At 46.1% G+C, this 19,949-nt stretch overlaps 1 protein-coding gene across 1 annotated transcript in view; it reads right to left on the bottom strand.

Moving 5' to 3' along the window:
- The window catches only part of SYTL2 (synaptotagmin like 2), a 118,160-nt gene that overhangs the window by 62,726 nt on the left and 35,485 nt on the right, over positions 1–19,949 (bottom strand). Inside the window, 1 exon segment of the mRNA XM_070457178.1 lies at positions 1,850–2,344. Within this exon segment, the coding sequence (XP_070313279.1) occupies positions 1,850–1,950 (101 nt within the window). The 5' untranslated portion in view covers positions 1,951–2,344.

Below are 19,949 nucleotides of genomic sequence, written 5' to 3'. Positions count from 1 at the left end.
GCTTCTCCAGGCAAGAATACTGGCGTGGGTTGCCATGCCCTCCTCCAGGGGGTCTTCCCAACCCAGGAATTGAACCCACATCTCTTGCATCTCCTGCACTGGCAGGCAGGTTCTTTACCGTTAGTGCCACAGCGGGAGGAATCAAAGGTGGCAGCTTGCTAATACTGAGAGTTCCCACGCCTTGAGGCAGGAAGAGGGATGGGACCCTAGGGCCATCTCAGCTCCACTGCTTTCTCTCCCAGTCTCTCCATCTAGTCTTCTGAGAGACTAAAGGAATTCCCATTCTGCCCATGCTTGAAAAACCTACTAATTTTTCCTCTGTGCCGCTCCCCCCACCCCCTTATTTCTAAAATGGGTCTAACAGTCTTGCCTCGCCAAATCTCAGGGCTGCTGGGAGGATCATAAGAGGATGACATTCATATACTGTGACTGGTAAAGGATGAATGCTACCAAGAGACCCTGATGGCTGATTGGTGTAATTCCCAGCTCTCCAGGGGACACAGTTTGAGGCGCCCCACTTGCTGAGAGTGGGGAGCAGCAACTTGGAGGAAGGCACACGACAAGGAACCCCACTCTCATGACCTCCACCACCCGCAGCCGTCTCCTGTCACCGTCACAGCTCAGGGTCCGTGACAGCCACCGCCTTCGTCACGGCTGGCTCCCAGGAGGTCCTGTCTGCTGCAGTTTTCTCAGGAAGGGACGGTAGACAGTGAATGAGCACCCGCGGGCCAGGATTTAGTTCTCACTTCTGACATCTATGGATTGCATAAGCCTGGGTGAGTCACTTGACCTGTCTCAAGGTCAATTTCCTCACACCTCAGGTTGGTATAATTACAAACCACCTGGCACCCCAACTGCATGAGTGTTGTGAGCTCAGAAGACATAATGGGCCTATAAGTCCCTTGCAATCTGTTAAGCACTGTTTAACATGAATTATGATGAGCAGCCATAATCAGACACTCTGGAGTACTTTAAGGGAAGTTCATATGTTCTTTTACAAAGCATCCAAGTTCAAATGAGGGTCAACTATGAAAAAATAAAATATGGATACAAATAAATCCATTGTTTATGATCATGGTGTCCCGAGAAGTAAGAAGATGGCTGATGTTCCTTTTGGATAATTCCTGGGATGGGGGTTATGCCATAAGTATGACTAACTTACACTCAGGAAGCCTTTAAAACTCCAGATGACAAAGGCAATAGATAGCAGGGCTAGAACTCAAGCCCACTTCTTTAGCACTCTGATCTCATGCTCCTCCTACCCCACAGTAGGTGAAAGTGGTAGGACTGTTGATGTGGAACATTTGGTTTGAATTCCTCCTAACAAGAACAGTGTCACTCTTTCTCAAGGGACACAAAGGAAAAACTGGCTCGGTCAAAACCAATTGCAACTTGCTGCTGAAATCAACTGAAACATGTACGAAAATATACAAAAATGTGAGCTACTTCTCTGTTCTAAAAACCTTAGAAACTTAATTTTTTTTTCTAATTTAGTACATGATCCACTTTTAAAGAAGTAGATTCAGTAAAAAAAAAATGAATATGTGTGTTTGTGTGTGTGTACACATTGTACATATATATGGGGAGTGTAGATGTATGGGTGTGTTTGTATAGAGTATTTCATTTTTAACCCAGTGTGTAATAAGTTAAAGGCATTTAGTTAGGTTTTTAATCAAGACTATTTCTGGCATGAGTCCTATGGGATGAGGAGAAAGTTCTGGCCAGGAAATACACCTGAACCCGAAAGTCAGGCTCCAAGTCAGAATGGCCACTTACAGCTGAGAGGAACCAAGTTTCTCGTCCCCTTGCAGACCGCCCTCCTCCCCCCAGCGGAGGGCCGGCCTCCTACCTGACTCTCTCCTCTTCAGCCCTCTTCAGGGCGGCGTCTCGCTGCAGAACCTTCATGATGGCCTCCTGCTCCTCCTCCGTCAGGAAGCTTAAGTCGATCATTTTGAAAAGTGTTCACAAAACTGGCAGGAAAGAACACAGCTTCAAATTCCCCAAGCTGAACAAGTCACCGTAGCCAGGATGATGAAAGGATAAAAAAAGTGCAATGGAATGGTATCTTGTTCAGTTCTGCAGCAAAAGTCTTCTCTTGGGTAGGCAAAAGTTTTAGGTGGCTGAGAGCAAAATCCTAAGCGCCCTTTCCCTCGAGGCAGTAGAAGTCTGGAGGGTGATGTCAAGAGGAAGCGCTCAGGATGCTGGATTCTCGGCCAGACAGGTCACTTGTTCCTCCTGCAGCATTCCCACTCACGCCCCCTCGATGGACCAGTCTGAGACAGTATTTTCTCCTTCTGTCCGACGTCAGCTCGATGGGCAGCCACAGGATCTGAGCGTCACCTGCCTGGGGAATCGTGAGACAATAAATGCCAGACAGCGACAGGCAGCGGTTCTCATTATTAACAATAAGCATTGCTCATTATTATAAGATTTCAAACATGTCTGGGGGGAAAAGTGACCATGTGAGATGGTCTCCGAGATCAGGGAAACCAGTTCTGCCAGCTTCTTGAGCAAATAGAAAATGGGTCATGAAACATGCTTCAACTCAATTCCAGACTGCCGAGATGGAGAGTGCACAAAAATGCCTGTCAATGTTTAACGATCCACAGAGGGAAGGGATGGTTGCAGAAAGACGGTGGTTCTCTCCGCAAACGAACAGGACGCTAGGCTGAAAGGTAACACTAAAGGTCAAGAAGACCAGGGAGGCCTTATTCCAGTTGTCAAGTGATTACTGGTAGGAAACTAGAAATAAGAATTTACAAATGCCCACTTCTTCATGCACAGGGATGTTCCACTAGCGTGTACCTGTGCTCTGTAATGATGGAAGAATTATTATTAGGTAGAGGTAGTTTGCACCATAGTGAAAAAACAGTTATTCTCCACTTAGTCCCACCTCTAACTTTTCCTGGACCTGGAGCAACTCACCAAACTGTCTCCCTTCATTTCCCAGGAGAAAGAACACTGACTGTGTGTATATAATCTGGGGGAAAAAGAGGCAGGATTTCCAAACACCTCACCATTCAAAGTGAGCATTTTTGCATAGAAACATTGGCAAGAATCCTATTTTCTTTGAGGCATTTTAAGCCCATGAGCAGGGACCTCCCTGGTGGGCCAACGATCGAGACTTCACAGTCCAGTGTGGGGGGTATGGGTTTGATCCCTGATTGGGGAGTTAAGATCCCACATGCCTCATGGCCAGAAAACTAAAACATTAAGACAGAAGCAGTATTATAACAGAATTCAATAAAGACTCAAAAAAAAGGTTTTTGAACCTATGAGCAATGAGAATAAGGTGAGACCTACAGAATGCCACAGCCAGGCTAGACTTGAGGAACTACTCCAGGACTGGGGTCCTTTAACAAGCAGAGTGCTGCATATATAGTAGACACTAAAAAAAAAAAAAAAAAAGAGTTTACTACATCTTAAAGCAGCCCTACTCAATAAAAGACAGCGTGTACAGTAACATAGTAATGTCTATGAACACATCTATGAATAAACTCTTTGCTCTTTGGCAAAAGAGATCTACAAGGAAGTACTCCCACTATGACCGTCTAACTACAAAACATGAGGCAAGTTACCTAACCACTCTGAGGCTCAGGCTTCTCATTAGGATATCCTTCCAGGGTTGCTGGGATTAAATGAAATAATAGCTAGAAAGCAGTGCATATCTTGCATCCTGTACCGAAAGTAGCTGCTAAAAATATACTCTAACTTCCTTTCTGAGTTCACACTTTTGTTCCATCCAGCTGGCAAGAATGTACTGGTTACATGTTTTCCTTTTCTTTTTTATATCTTTCTGATCTCCCTTATGAAGTTTGGACTTCTTAGGCACGCATTCTGGTGACCTTTATTTCTATCTTCCTGTAGCTCTTTACATATTGCCCACAGTGACTAGGCGAATTTTAAGATAACACTTCACATTCACTTTTAAAATCAGCATGCACTCCCATGTATTTGCTGTTGTTGCTCTTCAGTTGCTAAGTCACATCTGACTCTTTGCAGCCCTACAGACTGCAGCACGCCAGGATTCTCTGGTGCATAAATTACTACTTGTGCATATATAAATATATGTGTGTGTGTGTGTGTGTGTGTGTGTGTGTGTGTGCCATAGTACAAAATTGCATATATTACTGACTGCTTACTTGTCTCGAAAAGGACTTATCCTTCAAGATGAAAGTTACTGTCTCCAAGAAGCCTTCCCTCATTTCCACAGCTGGAGCTAAATGAGCTAAACGCTGTAGCACAGTCGATTGTTGTCATTGCAGTTTAGTTGCTCTGACTCTTTGTGACCCCATGAATTGTAGCCTACCAGGTTCCTTTGTCCATGGGATCTCCCAGGCAAGAACACTGGAGTGGGGAGCTATTTCCTTCTCCAGGGGATCCTCCCGACCCAGGGATTGAATCTATGTCTCCTGCGTTGCAGGCAGATTACTACTAAGCCACTTCAAGTATAGTATTCCTAACTCTTCAGTCCCTCCCTGAGACAGAACAACACAATCATATTGCCACTAGACTAAGCAGAGTATTCACCCCTACCTTCCAGATGGTGGGCCTGGCCTGTGACTGGCTTTGGCCCATGAATTGTTATAAACGTGATGAAAGTACAGGCTGTGTGCTTGTGTGGTTTGGCTTGGCATCTTGTACTCTGGCCATGGGCCATAAAGAGCTCGCCCCAGGGAGCCACTGCCTCTTCAGTCTGGGTCCCAGAAAGAGATACAGGGACAGACCAGAACTTGATCCACCTGAAGCTTGGCCACCTTAGCTGATCTGTAGGTACCAAAGCAAGAAATGAATAATTTTGGGTGGAAGCCACTGAGGTTTGGGGCTGTCGTACAACAGACACTCTTGCAGCAGGGACTTCACGAACACAGAAGCTTTCTCCTCCACCTGTGTGTTTCCACTGCTGTGATGATTTGTCTGCTCTCGCCTCTCCCATCTGACTCTTCCATCTGAGTCTCTCGGTGTGAAGAAATAAGTGAATGAGTAAATGACTGAGTGAACCTAATCTAAACAGACAACTTCACCAGGGGACAGCTGTCTCAGCTCTTTCGTGCACGGTAGCTTTAATTCACATACAGAGCCTCCTTAGCTCTCAGAGGCTGGCAAGGAAATGGACTCAGGCCACCTTCTGGGAACCATGTCCCTGGGCGTTGCACTGCCGTCAGGTTCAGTGGGAGATTGTTTTTAAGTCTGATGAGTTGAGGACAGGAAGCAAACAAAGGAGAAAAATAAATTGCCCAGCAGGGGAACTGGCAGAGAGGCAAGAGGGGAAATGTTGGTCCCACATCTTCAAGGTGAACTACAAGCTAACCAATGTTTCTGTATAAAAGCTTCTAGGGTTAAGTTTTTCCTAAAAATGGGCTAATTATGGGACTTTCCTGGTGGTCCAGGGGTTAAGAATCCACCTTGCAATGCAGGGGATGAAGTTTCCATCCCTGATACGGGAATGAAGATCCCAAAAGCTGTGGGGCAACTAAGCCTGAGTACTGCAACTACTGAGTCTGAGCACCACAATTACAGAGCCCGAGCACCACAACTACAGAGCCCGAGCACCACAACTACAGAGCCCGAGCACCGCAATGACTGAGCCCGAGCACCGCAATGACTGAGCCTGAGCACCGCAATGACTGAGCCTGAGCACCACAATGACTGAGCCCAAACACCACAACGACTGAGCCCAAACACCACAACTACTGAGCCCACATGCTCCGGAACCCACGCCACAACTAGAGAGCTGGTGTGTAGCAATGAAAGATCCTGAGTGCTGCAACTAAGACCTGATGCAGCCAAATAAACAGATAAAAACACACATCAAAAAAAAAATTTTTTTTAATAAAAATGGGCTATTTAGTGAGGCAAAGGGCAAGGTCCTCATTTTACAGACAAAGGAGTAAAGGGCTAGAACTCTTGACTCCTAGACTCCTAGCGGGGAGTCACGACCCAGCCAGATTGCAGAGCCCTCAGATGGCAGTTAAGATTCTTCAGTCTCAGGTGCTCCCCCAACTCCCAATATTCTCAATAGTTATCATGAGAGCTAATCAAGCATTCATTCATTCCACAAACACTTACTGAGAGCTCATTATGTGCCTGACACTGTTCCAAGCACTGGAGATACAGCAATGAAAAAGACATTTAAAACTTCCTGTACTTGTGGAGTGTGTATGACAGTTGGAAGGGATCATGAACAAATTAATAAAACACACACACACACAAATTAAAAAAAAATGATTAAATTATATAACTTTGGGGAAGGTAATAAGAACTTTAGAGGAAAATAAAGCTAGGAAAGCAATAATAAGATGAGGGGTGTTGGAGTTTTAAAGAGAGTGGCTAGGGTGAGTCTCACTGAGAGGATGATAATGGAGCAAAAACTTGCCAGAGATGAAACAAGCCACGCAGGTATCAGAGGGTCCTGAGGTGCGAGTGTGTCTAGAGTGTTCGAGAAACTTCAAGGTGATCAGTGTGCCTGAGGGACAGAATGGAGCAGGTCAGAAAGGAAATAGGTCAGACTGTATTGGGCTTGGAGTTGACTGTAAGATTTCTGGATCAGTGATGAGGGAAGGCAGGAAAAAAGGAGAAGGGAATAAATTCTTACTGGGCACTTCCTACATGCCTGGCAGTTTACATATATCATCTCATTGGATCCTCACAAAGATCTGAGGAGGGTATTTCATTATTCTATGGTGCTGGAGAAGACTCTTGAGAGTCCTCTGGACAGCCAGGAGATGAAACCAGTCAATCCTGAAGGAAATCAACACTGAATATTCATTGGAAGGACTGATGTTGAAGCTGAAGCTCCAATACTTTGGCCACCTGATGAGAAGAGCTGACTCACTGGAAAAGGCCCTGATGCTGGGAAAGATAGAAGGCAGGAGGAGAAGGGGATGACAGAGGATGAGATGGTTGGATGGCATCACCGACTCATGAAGGACAAGGGAAACCTGGTGTGCTACATACAGTCCATGGGGTCACAGACAGATATGACTTAGTGACTGAACAACAACATTTTATTACGTATGTTTTTCAGATGAAGACCATGAGGCTCATGGAGGTATTTACCACCTAGCTTGTGTGTGTAGTAGGGCTGGCATTTGTTGGAACAAGTCATCACTGGCTTTGTTAGAATGAGTCGCCTTGATATTGACCTCCCATTTAATTCTCTCTTGCACACAGATCCCCAAACTGGGGAAGCAGAAAAAAAGCTCTTCTGTCTGCCTATGGACCCTCATTCTTTGCTTAAGCACAGAAGAATCAGTAGCCCAGAGCTGGCTATCAGCATGGGGGCAACCCCAGTGCAAAAATCCGGGAGGGATGAGTCTTGGCAACGGGGATGCCTGACGTGTCCACAGCAGGAGTAGGATGAGCAAATAGTTCTCCTTAGCTTCAGCCCTCCCTCCCATCCTCCTCATGCAGCTGGAGGATTTTTCTAAAACTCAGATGTGACGAGGGCACATTCCCAGGCTTAAAACCCTTCACCAACTTTCCACCGTTCACTGGTTAAGGCTCAAAACTCTCACCACGGCCTGCAGGCCTCTCCATGAACTAGCACCTGCTTTCTTTTCCAAGCTCTTTTCCTGTCACACTGAACATTTTCAGCTCCTTCTGCCTTCAGACCTTTGCAAATACTTACCTCCCTCCTGGGCTTCCCTGGTGGCTCAGAAGGTAAAGAATCTGCCTGCAATGCATGAGACTCGAGTTCGATCCCTGGATGGGGAAGATCTCCTGGAGAAGGGAATGGCAACCCACTCCAGTATTCTTGCCTGGAGAGTTGCATGGACAGAGGAGCCTGGTGGGCTACAGTCCATGGGATCAAAAACAGTCAGACATGACTGAGTGACTAATACTTACACTTTCACTTTCCTCCTAGAACCCCTCTCCCTCAACCAATACCTCCTGGGTCTCAAGTGAGATGGCACAAATTGTATAGCTGTCTTCCCCATCCTCTCAAGGCCAGGTTGGTGCTGCTCTGAATGCTCCATTAGCACCTAACTTCCTCACTCAGGATCCTCAACACAGGATCCCAGACCCCATCTACTCCTGTCGGTCTTCCATTGGTTTATGCAAAGGCCTGGGTGTCCAAGCGCTCTGGGTCTCCACCCAGCGCCTGCCACTGCAGCTCCCCTCTGCGTAACAGGTGCTCAAGTATCTCATCCGTGAACACAGGTGGAAGGGACCTCAGCTTCCAGCTCCCCCTTAACATGAACCTGGCGCCACACTGAAAAATCAGCCACGTGTTCCTCATTGGGTTCCAGCTCCAGGCGTTCCTCACGACTGTCTGGTTTACATCAATCACATGACTTCTCCAAGCCTCAGTTTCCTCACCTCTACAATGGATCCATTCACTCCTACCTTCCCTTCCTTACGGAGATCATTGTGAGGCTCTGGTGATGAGGGAGGAAGTGTCGAGGACAAATAAGGAATGAGCAGCCACAGGGGCAGCAGCTGAAAGGGACACGTGAGGGCTCCAGGTGCGGACTGTGCTTAATTCAAGCTCTCCTTGTGCCGTTTTTGAAACATACAGAAATACAGAATCACTATGCTGTATACCAGGAACCACCACCGTGCAGTAGGTCAGTCATACTTCAAAAGCAAACTCATTAAAAAAAAGAGAGAGACATCAGGTTTGTGGTTACCAGAGGTGAGGCTTGGGGGCAAGGGGAATTGGAAGAAGGCAGTCCAAAGGTACAAACTTTCAGGAACGAGATAAAGAAACACTAAGGACAGATTGTACAACATGATAAGTACATTAAAACTGCTGCGTGTTAAACATGAAAGGGGTTAAGAGAATAAATCCTGAGAGTGTTCATCACAAGATCCATTTTTTTCTATTTCTTTAATTTCTATATCAATATGAGATGATGAATGTTCACGGTAGTTATTGTGATAACCACTGCATGATGTATGTGAGTCAGATCATTATGCCGTACATGTGTGTGCTCAGTCGTGTCTGACTCTGCGACCCCATGGACTGTAGCCCATCAGGTTCCTCTGTCCATGGGATTCTCCAGGCCAGAATATTGGAGTGAGTTGCCATTCCCTTCTCCAGGAGACCTTCCTGACCCAGGGATCCAATTCTTATCTCCTGAGGCTCCTGCACTGGCAAACAGATTTTTTTTTTTTTAACACCGAGCCACCTGTACACCTTTGATTTATACAGTGCTGTATGTCAATTGTATCTCAATAAAACTGGAAGAAAACAAACAAACAAAAATACTTTGCAAGTATCAGCCCTGTTCTGCCACATCTATAAAAGCCTATTCTCTTTGCCAGCTGTCCAAAAGTTAAAGTGGAGGGAGAAACGCCACAGTTGGTGTCTGCTTTTGACGCCAGCAGAGAGAAGAGTGAGGCTTGTAGGCCTAATCCCCATCATTCGGCCGGCCAGACCCGGGCTAAAGCCTGATGTTCCCACAACTCGCTCTGCTCCAAGGAGGGGTCCTGACGGCACCTTCTCCTGTCTGGGATGGCTGCTGCTGTCCCAAAGCCTCAAGGAAGACTGGAACGTTTTCCACGACCTCAGGGAAGGGAAGGAAAACTCGAGGAGGTCCTGACTCTCACATGATGAGGTTTTCAGAAGAAAAGCAAACTGTTCTGACAGCCCCATGACATCAAGAAAGAAGCCGTGAAAGAGAAATCTGGGACGCAGCAGGAGAGCAGAAAAAGTATGCTCACTTCGGGGTGGGTATGGGGGGGAACAAAGACAGCCCTGATCAATTAAGAGGCTTATCCCCGGCAGTGACAAACCGTCATGTCTAAAACCAAATGCTCAAATATCACATGACATCCCTTGTATGCAGAACCTAAAAAGAAATGATACAGATGAACTTACAAAACAGAGAGAGACTCATAGGCTTAGAAAATGAACTCATTGTTGCCAGGGAGAAGGAATAGTTAGGGACTTTGAGATGGTCATGTACACATGCTGTATTTAAAATGGATAACCAACAAGGACCTACTGTATGGCACAGGGAACTCTGCTCAACATTAAGTGGCAGCTTGGGTGGGAGGGGACTTTGGGGGAGAATGGATACATGCATATATATGGCTGAGTCTTTCAGCTGCTCACCTGAAACTATCACAATATTGCTAATCAGCTATGACAGTGAAAGCGTTGGGCGCTTGGTAGTATCCGATTCTTTTTGACCTCATGGACTGTAGCCGGCCAGGCTCCTCATGGATAGTTCCTTGCAGGGAATTCTCCAGGCAAGAATACTGGAGTGGGTTGCCATTTCCTTCTCCAAGAGATGTTCCCAACCCAGGGATTGAACCTGGGTTTCCTGCATTGTAGGCAGGTTCTTTACCTTCTGAGGCACCAGGGAAGCCCCCAAAATTATGTTACTCACTCAGTCATGTCTGACTCTTTGAAACCCCATGGAACTGTAGCCCACCAGGCTCTTCTGTCCATGGGACTCTCCAGGCCAGAATACTAGAGTGGGTTGCCATTCCCTTCTCCAGAGGATCTTCCCAATCCAGGGATCAAACCCAGGTCTCCTGCATTGCAGGTGGATTCTTTTCTGTCTGAGCCACTAGGGCTATTCCTCAACACAAAATAAAATGTTCAAAAGAAAAAAAAAAAAAGAATGCTAACCCTCAGAGAGGCATCCAAGGATAAACAGAATAACCCACAGATGGCTCCTGAGAATCCTCGGAAGGAATAAATGGAGTGGGACAATCTTAGAAGCTCTGCCCACCTCCCTCCCGGCAGAGAGATCTCTCGTCCCACCCCCGCCACGCCCCCCACCCGCAGTCTTCAGACCAGCGGGCCACACGGCCAGGCCTCCCAGGCCCTAAGCTGCCAGCTCTCCCGCTGGGCTGCCCCACCTCTCAGGCTGTCCGCTCCAAGGTTGAAAGTGCCCGCCATTCCCACCCTTTGCCTCCGATGCATCCTGCTGCCCTCGGCTCCCTCTCCCCTTCACACAGCAGTCCATGAGGCAGGCAGCACTCATGTTCCCCCTGCGTCTCCGCTGTGGAGAGAGAGAACAACTTCCTCCCCTCGGCTGTTCCTCACATGATGTTTTCCGAGCCTCTCACCATCTCGGTCATGTTTCTCTGGGCTGAAAACTGAGCAGGTGGTGCTGAGATCCTTCACTCACAGGAGATCAGTTCATCCCTCTGCCCATGGAATATGGCGGGTCTTCACCACATGGTGTGGGTATGCGGAACTCGAGGAGTTAAGTGACTTGTCCACAGCTGCTCAACCAGAATGTGATCTGAACCGAGGGCTGTGAGACTCTGAAGAGCACTGACACATATACACTACTGTGTGGAAAATAGAGGCTAGTGGGAAGGTGCAGCTGAGCGCAGGAAGATGAGCTCTGCGCTCTGTGATGACCCAGAGGGGTGGGAGGAAGGTCCAAGACGGAGGGGACATACACATACATGTAACTGAGTCACCACGGAAACCAACACAGCATTGTAAAGCAACTGTACTCCAATAAAAATAAATACATGTTCACAAACACACACTAAATAAAGCTGCTACTTGAATCCGTCGTTGCACGCCCATCCCCACTTATTCTTCAAGAGGTCACACGGCTCATCAGGCACAGGGATGAGACCAGACCCCAGGAGTCCTGACTCCCGGCCCAGGCCTGTTCTCACCTGCCGCTCCTCCTTCTGGGCGGCCTACTTCCTTCTGTGTCGTTTCCTATGAGCGGCAAACCCTGGCTCTCAGAGCATGGCATGCTCTTCTCTGCCCAGCTTGTCAGGAACAGGAAAATGACTGGGCCCTCTGGGTTTGTCTTGTGGACACAGGTGGAAAAGACAACAAGCGTGGATACAGAGAAAAGGGCACCCGTGTCAACACGCGGGTGTTTTATACGGGCTCATTAGCCTCTGAGAATGCAAGCAATCCCAGAAACCAGAAACTATTTCTAAAAGATGATTTGTGCTTTTTAAACTCAATCAGAATTTTTTTCCCATATATTTGGTTTATTTGTTTTTAAATTCATTTATTTATTCTAATTGGAGGATAATTATATTACAGTATCATGATGGTTTCTGCCACATATCAGCATGAATTGATCACAGGCATACATGTGTCCCCTCCATCCTGAACGCCCTCGCACATCCCTCCCCAAGAAATGTGTTTATGTGAACATCAAATTTTGTCCACAGCCCTGTCAGGAAACAATGCCATATGAATATTTTGTCTCTACATGGTCTATGCTTTCATCAATATTAAAAAAGCGGATAAATTACTCAATCTAATGTGTTGCCTAAACTGGGCTTCTTGAAAGAATAATTGCCTTGTGACGGGTCCAGAGTAGCTTCTCAAAAACAACACGAGCTTAATGAATAAATAAAATGAACACGTGAAATGAGCCCAGGAAGAAGCGAACAAATGAAAAAATACAGATGGAATAATAAATAATAAGCTATCCAATGAGTTTCTATTTTTTTCACAGAGAAACAAGTGAAACAATCACAATTGACAGGCACCTCAAAACACAAAGGTTTCACTCTGGGGAGGACTCTTCCAAAGGTGGAAGCCGTTTTTCTACTTCAGGCACCTCCTCCAGGGCCAGGCTGACACAGTTGACAGGTAACACTTCCCACAGACTGACTTGGTCACCTCGAACTAAGGACTGAGAAGAAAAGATTGTTCCTATGTGACAATGCTCCCTACCCCTTAATCTCATCTTCCAACTTAATTATAATCTCTGGACTTCTAGAAAGGCTCACCTGCCATTCCCAGGCAAGTTTAGATTATGGTACCCACAGGAATCTAAGAGTTTAATCAAGTCCCAGGCAAGGGTAAGATAATGGGCAATCTGAGGAAGACAGTACCACATACACCTACCCTCGTGGATTTCCTCGTGGCTCAGATGGTAAAGAATCCGCCAGCAATGCAGGAGACCTAGGTTTGGTTCCTGGGTTAAGAAGATCCCCTGGAGAAAAGAATGACAACCCGCTCCAGTATTCTCGCCTGGAGAATTCAATCATGGACAGAGGAACCTGGCAAGCTATGGTCCATGGGGTCACAAAGAGTCAGCACGACTGAGTGACTAACACTTTCACAACCTACCCTCACACAAGTACTATGTTAAGTGGTAATACAGGAGATATAAACCAAGCGTCAGCGCAACAGGGACTTAGGCAGGAGACCAGAGGAAGAAAATCTTGGAGGCTGAGAAGAAGAGAGGGGGAATTCTGGACAAGTGCACTGGCCATGAAACTATGAAGACAGGATTTTCAAGACTGGTAACTGGAGTGTGATCACAAATGGGGAAACAGTATCTGGGGTCAAACCCTGAGAGGCTGAAATGCCACAGGAGGGAATTGGAACTGGAACTTTTCAGTCTCAATAAATATGCCTCAACTACCTTTTAAAATCTGTATTATCTGGGAATATCAGCATTTCAAAAGATTAAAAACAGTAGAGAGAAAGGAGCTGAGGAGATAGGCAGCTGGAAATTCATTTTAATCTTCACACTTGGGCTGAAAACTCAAACCTAAAAAAAGGATGACAACCTACAAAAGGGATGACTTACTTTGACAACACCCCGAGAAGCTTTGAGAGAGTATGAACACGGTCCATCAGACACAGCACAGAGCTGCCATGAAAGCCAGCAGCCACGGGCTGTCACTCATCACACAGCTTGGGAAGCCCCTGGAGTCATGCCTCTGGTCAAAATGCCAGAGAGAAACTTCCTCTCCCCCGGCAACCGCAGCATCCACCAAAGGCCCGGATCTCGATTCTGAAAGAGGGGAAGTCGTATGCCCCTAAAGCTGTAATAGTGTACACAAATCCTGGCCCTCAGAGAGCTTACATTCTGGAAAGGAGGACAGATGTGAACAAGCCCAGAACAAGCCCAGGAGAACAGGATGCTATAAAACTTTTAACCAGGGGGCTTAACACAGTCTCGGGGCCCGGGGAAGGCTTCCTCAAAGAACTATGACTTCTGCCAACTGTAAACTCTCAAGGGATACCGAGATGAGATTCTAGCACTTTAGTTGACCTAATCATTGCTTATATCCAAACCTGGCTGATGGGCGGCACATTCCCAGACATCACTTAATACCTATTGAAGACCAGGACTTTCCTGGAGGTCCAGTGGCTAAGACTCCATGCTCCCACTGCAATGGGCGTGGGTCTAATCCCTGGTCAGGGAATTAAGATCCCACCTGCCATGTCGGGGGAGAAAACAACCTATTGAATCAAGATCTTCACAGTGTTATGTGGCAGCCTGGATGGGAGCAGGGTTTAGGGGAGAGTGGATACATGTATGTGTATGGCTGAGTCCCTTCACTGTTCTCCTGAAACTATCATAGCATTGTTAAATTGGCTATGCGGCGATGTTAGTTGCTCAGTCGTGTCCAACTCTTTGCGATTCCATAGACTGTAGCCTGCCAGGCTGCTATGTCCATGGAATTTTCCAGACAAGAATATGGGAGTGGGTTGCCATTTCCTTCTCCAGGAGAATCTTTCCGACCTATGGGTCAGACCCCAGTCTCCCACATTGCAGGCAGATTCTTTATCATCTGAGCCACCAGGGAAGCTCCCAAAACAAAACAAAAAAAGTCTGAAAGAGGGGAAAAGAGACCCAGTGAGTGAAGGTAGACAGTTTGATCAGGACCGCATTGATTAAACACCACATTTAATGGAGACGTGGGCTGGGGGGCAAAGATCTTCAGGGATGAAGTTCAGGAATTTGCATTTCCTAAAATTTTCCCACAGGATGTTTGGCCAGGTTTGGGAATCACAGCTTTAAAGGATTCCTTATATGTCAGAAATGACGGGTTACAGAGCACAGCTGTCAAATTTGAGCGTGTTCATTTGTATATTAATTGTTTCCCAGCTGGAACAAGAGCAAACACAAGAATGAAGTAACAGCTGAATCACGGAGTCACAAGCAGCTCTTTGTAGAGATGAGGAAGGTGAGACACGAAGGGGTTAGAACACTTGCTTAGGGTCACGTGGCTCCCTAACAGGAGCGCTGGGACACCCAGAGGGGACCTCCTTTCTCTTTCAGGACAGACACAGTTTCAGCCCTCAGAAGGATTTGCAAATGGGCTGATACGGTGGGTTGAGCTGCCTTTCACAGCAGCCTTGAAACCAGCACTTGATAACTACAGCCATTACAGATGAATTCTACATTTAATTATTTTCCAGGTTTCAAATTCAGAGGAAGGGAGTGGATGAATCAGCTGATTTATTAACCAGGCTGGAATTAAACCCAGCATCATAAAGTTAACTGAACTGTAGCCATCATCAGCTCACATTTTAAAAGAACTACTTAAAAACCTCACTTTTGCTACAGTCACGCACATTCTTACTCAGCCTGGCAGTGAGGGACTCTCTCCAAATGCACAAACTCATCCCAAACCTGGTTGTGTATTAGCATCACATGAAAAGCTTTAAAAAAATACATCCACGCCCAGGTCTTTGCCTCCTATCCCCTCTCCATGTCACCCCATGCCAGGGATTCTGATTTAATTGGTCTGGGGTCATATCTTACCCCAGATATTTTTTTAAAGCAGCCCAGGGGATTGTAATGTCCAGCCAGCACTCAAGCCACTGAACTCACTGGTCCTCTTCTCCTCCTGGCCTCGGCACAAAGCGAGGACCTAGGGTGAGGCAAGCAAGATGCCCAGGGCACAAAATTCACAGTCCAGGTTGTGTGAGCACAGCAGACTGTGCTGAAGCACCCTGAGAGCTAGGTCTCCCTACTTCTCAGGCACCCTGGATGCACAACCCAAGGAGGCACCCACTGTCAGGGTCTGGCAAGTGCAGGGCCATACTTGTATGAACCTATCTCCATATAGTCTATGTCCCGGGTACCTCACCGGCCTTGCTCCAGGCCCACACCTGCACAGATCCCTCTGGTCAGACCATTAATTATCCCATCAAAGATACATCAACTGCCTCCTGTGTGTGAGGTCTTCCTTGTTCCGCTTCATCCTCTAAAGAGACTCTGGTTTTGAAACGGATACAGGTGAATAATGCCGACCATATGCATTAATCTTACCCCTTTGACATAAGAGGCTGCTGTGATGGAGTGGGAAGACACATTGGTTTTAAAGTCAAAAGATGCCTGGAAGGGGACTAATCTTTCATTAGTTCTTTGGCAGTTCTGCTACGGACTCTGGGTTTGTTACTTGGTCTGTGCTTTGTAGACAGCAAGACCTACCTTACAGGGTTTCTGTGAGATGACATTAGGCTGTAAGTTAAATGGTCTGGGACATAGTAGGTGCTTCATAGACACCAGTTGACAATAAATCTTCAACATTTCATCAACTCATCACCTTTTTGAACTTTCACCCCTGGTGGTGCAGTGGTAAAGAATCCACCTGCCAATATCAGGAGACTCAGGTTTGATCCCTGGGTCAGGAAGATCCCCTGGAGAAGGAAATTGCAACCCACTCCAGTATCCTTGTCTGGGAAATTCCATGGACAGAGGAACCTGGTGGGCTACAGGCTATGAGATCGCAAAAAGAGCCGGACACAACTTAGCGACTAAACAAAAACAATAACATCACCTTTCTACGCTACCTTGAGGTTGGAGTGTTACTGCTGCTGCTTTTTCTGTTTTCCTCTTTAGACTGTCTCCTTCTTCTAACCTCCCACCGTATTCTAAAAAGGAGTCAAATTCCTGGTCTCAGCAAACACCTCCTCCCTAGAGGCCTTTGAGTAGATGAAAAGAAATCTAAACTTGGGACTGGGGTTTGGCAGTAGAGAGGGTGGGTAGGAGGATCCCATTTTTAAATTACCAAAAATTCCTCTATATCTTGTCATCTGAGGCCTGGGCCTCAGCTTACAAAAATCAAAGCCAAGACTCTGACATCCTGGTCTCTGGCTCTACATTAACAGCCCTTCTCTAATTTTGCTTCCTCTAGAGTGGGGCAGAGAGGTGTCTTGGCATCCCCAAATCCTCAGTACCTATTAAGGTGCCTGAACTCTCAACAGGTCCCTCCTTTATTGAATAAAGGGAACAAAAAAGAGATTTATAGGGACAAAAAATGTTTGACAAGTTAGCATCCATAGATGTGTTAACTCGCTGGTAGGCAGAACAACGGTCTTCCAAAGATGTCCACATCCTAATTCCTGGAATTTGTGAATATAGCACATAGTGAAAGGGGCTATATGGACATGATTGAGGATACTGGTATGGATAAATTATCCTGGATTATGTATGTAGACCCAAGGTAATCATGAGGTCCTTATAAGGAAGCAGGATGGTCTGAAGGAGAGAGAAGAGACGTGAGGATGAAGACAGGTTGGCGTGATGAGCTTTGAAGATGGAGGAAGGGGCCATGAGCCAAGGAAGGCAGGCAACCTCTAACAGCTGGATAAGGAACCAAAACTGATTCTCCCTGAACATGTCCAGCAGGACCTCAGCTCTGCCGACTCCTTTATCCTGTGAGACTCATTTCAGACTTCTGACCTTCAGAAACCATAAGATGAGAATGCTGTGTTGTTTCAAGTCACTAAGTTTGTGGTAATTTTCACAGCAGTAATAGAAATGGACAGAGCCTGACAGCGCGCCTTATTCATCTCCGAACTCCCAGCTTGTTGCCTGGAACCCTGTTAACTAAATGCAGCCTCATAAGCAACACCAAGGCTGACGTTTTCTTCTCCTTTGTATAGCCCCTATAGCCAATCAGTTGCCAGCAGGTTTGGCTAACTGAGTCTCTGCTCTCTGTCCAATTCAACCTTTTCTCTCCTTTAGAAACAGCATGGACATGAACTGAACCCAGCTCCTTAAATTCCTGGTTCATCCTCTCTCCTGGCTACCATACACAGTCCAGCTAGACTCATATTCCAAAGCCCTGCTTTAAGCATTCCATACTCAACTTAAGAACCCTACCTAGTTCTTCAGAATTTGTACCCTACTGTTGTGTGAAACTTATATAAATTTTAATTATGTTGAATTGATTCATTGCACTTTTCAGGCCTACTATTATATACCCTTCCACTTTTCTGTCTATTCATTCTACTGTTTTTTGAGAATTTGATATTGAAACTCCAAGTAAAAATCTTAATTTATCTACCCCCCAAAAATTGTAATACACAGTGAAATTACATGTAACTTTGTTCTGTATTGTCTAAGTTGCCTATAAATGTGTTATCATGCTGTCATAATTTAGAAAATAAAAAATAAAGAAAAATAGGATTTTAAGCAAAGGAACTAAATCTTCACAATATAGATAAAAAGGTGACAATAAACAAACAGATGTGGTTCTTTGGGGAAAAAAAAAAGAAAAAACACCTTCTCTAGCTCTTCCCTGATTATCAAAAAGTGAAAAAAGTGAAAGTATTAGTTGTTCAGTCATGTCCAACTCCTTGTGACCCCATGGACTGTAGCCTGTCAGGCTCCTCTGTCCATGGGATTTCTCCAGGCAAGAACACTGGAGTGGGTTGCCATTCTCTCCTCCAGAGGATCTTCCTGACCCAGGGATCAAACTCAGGTCCCCTGCATTGCAGACAAATTCTTCACCACCCAAGCCACGAGGGAAGCCCTGATAGCAGAGTGAGCCCAAATTCCTTGTACCGACATCTTTATCCTCCCAGCCTCCCAATCCAGTCTTATTTTGCATGGACCCCTTCCTACCCTGTGAAATCCAGCCAGACCAAGATCAGCCGTACACAAACATCCTCAGGTATGTGTTGTTTCTGCTCCTCAGTCCATGGGGATTCTCCAGGCCAGAATCCTGGAGTGGGTAGCCTATCCCTTCTCCAGGGGAACTTCCCAACCCAGAAATCACCTAGAATATCTTTCCCTTATATCTCCACACACCCAAAGCTGACCCATCACTCAAGTCCCAGCTTAAAGGACACCTCGTCCATGAAGCTGTCCCTGCAGCCCCCATCCCCTCACAAATATGCCTTCCATAAACTGGCCATAATTCCCTCTTTCACTGAGCCCCCACAGCTCTCCTCCATACGTCTCTCAGATGAAGTGCGAAAGAGCAGAGGCTCTAAGAGTCAGACAGACCTGGGTTCAAGGTGACGCTCTTATGCAAGTTACTTGGCTTCCCTGGGTCTCAGGGTTCTCATCTGTAAAATGGGCATCACACCTTTCTCACTGGGCTGTTGAGAAGATTTAAGCTCACGTATAAGTGCCTGACACGCGGAGTATTCAATGGCTACATGAACATTACAGAGACTTATATACACTGTATCCAAATTCCTTCTCTTCTGGACCATGCAGCAGAGCGGCTGGTGGGATCTTAGTTCCCCAACTAGAGAGGAGACCCGGGTCCACAGCAGTGAGACTGGGGAATTCTCCCAATTCCCATTTCTAGATGCTTTAAGGGAAGGGTTTATTAATATATCCATTTCATTTTTGTAGACACACAGCACCTTGCATGCAGTGTTTTTTAAAAACAGATTTTTAATATTAAGCCACGGATGAGTTGGGAGCATCTACTCAGGTTTCCGGTTCTGTGTATAGTAAGGATGGCCTCGTTTTTCTCCATTTCAGAGAGAGGGGAAGGAGTACACTGGCTCACCTTCTGATCGTCAATGTCACAGAATTCTTTAAGATGGAAACTTTCTAAGATCTGCTCTCATTAGTTAAAGCCTCTCCACTACTGTTCATCCCAACCAACAATAATAAATATTGTTTTCATAAGCATAAGTTATACATTGCTATTTTGATGCCACTGTGTTTTTTCTAGCTCAGAGAACAGCTGTTATTCCAGAGCTAGTGGGACAAAGTTCACTTTTACTCCATCACGTCTAGAAATCCCACACTGCACACGATCCCTCATTCCTTAGCTGGGTATGCAATGGAGTCACCTTCCTTTTAAAGGCATTCTTTAAACCACTTTTATGCTAGATGAGAAACCTGGCCCTTTATTTCTCAATCCAGTTGGCAGCATCATGAAGAGCAAAGAACAAGAGATTTAAAGTCATAAGACCTGGTTTGAAATTGAGTCAGCCACTTACTACCTTGGTGACCAAAACATACCACATACCTGAGTCTCCGTCTTCTCCTTTCTAAAAT

Source organism: Odocoileus virginianus, chromosome 28, assembly GCF_023699985.2.
Source record: "Odocoileus virginianus isolate 20LAN1187 ecotype Illinois chromosome 28, Ovbor_1.2, whole genome shotgun sequence".
In the NCBI taxonomy this organism is placed as follows: Eukaryota; Metazoa; Chordata; class Mammalia; order Artiodactyla; family Cervidae; genus Odocoileus; species Odocoileus virginianus.
This window is presented reverse-complemented; position numbering and strand designations above follow the sequence as displayed.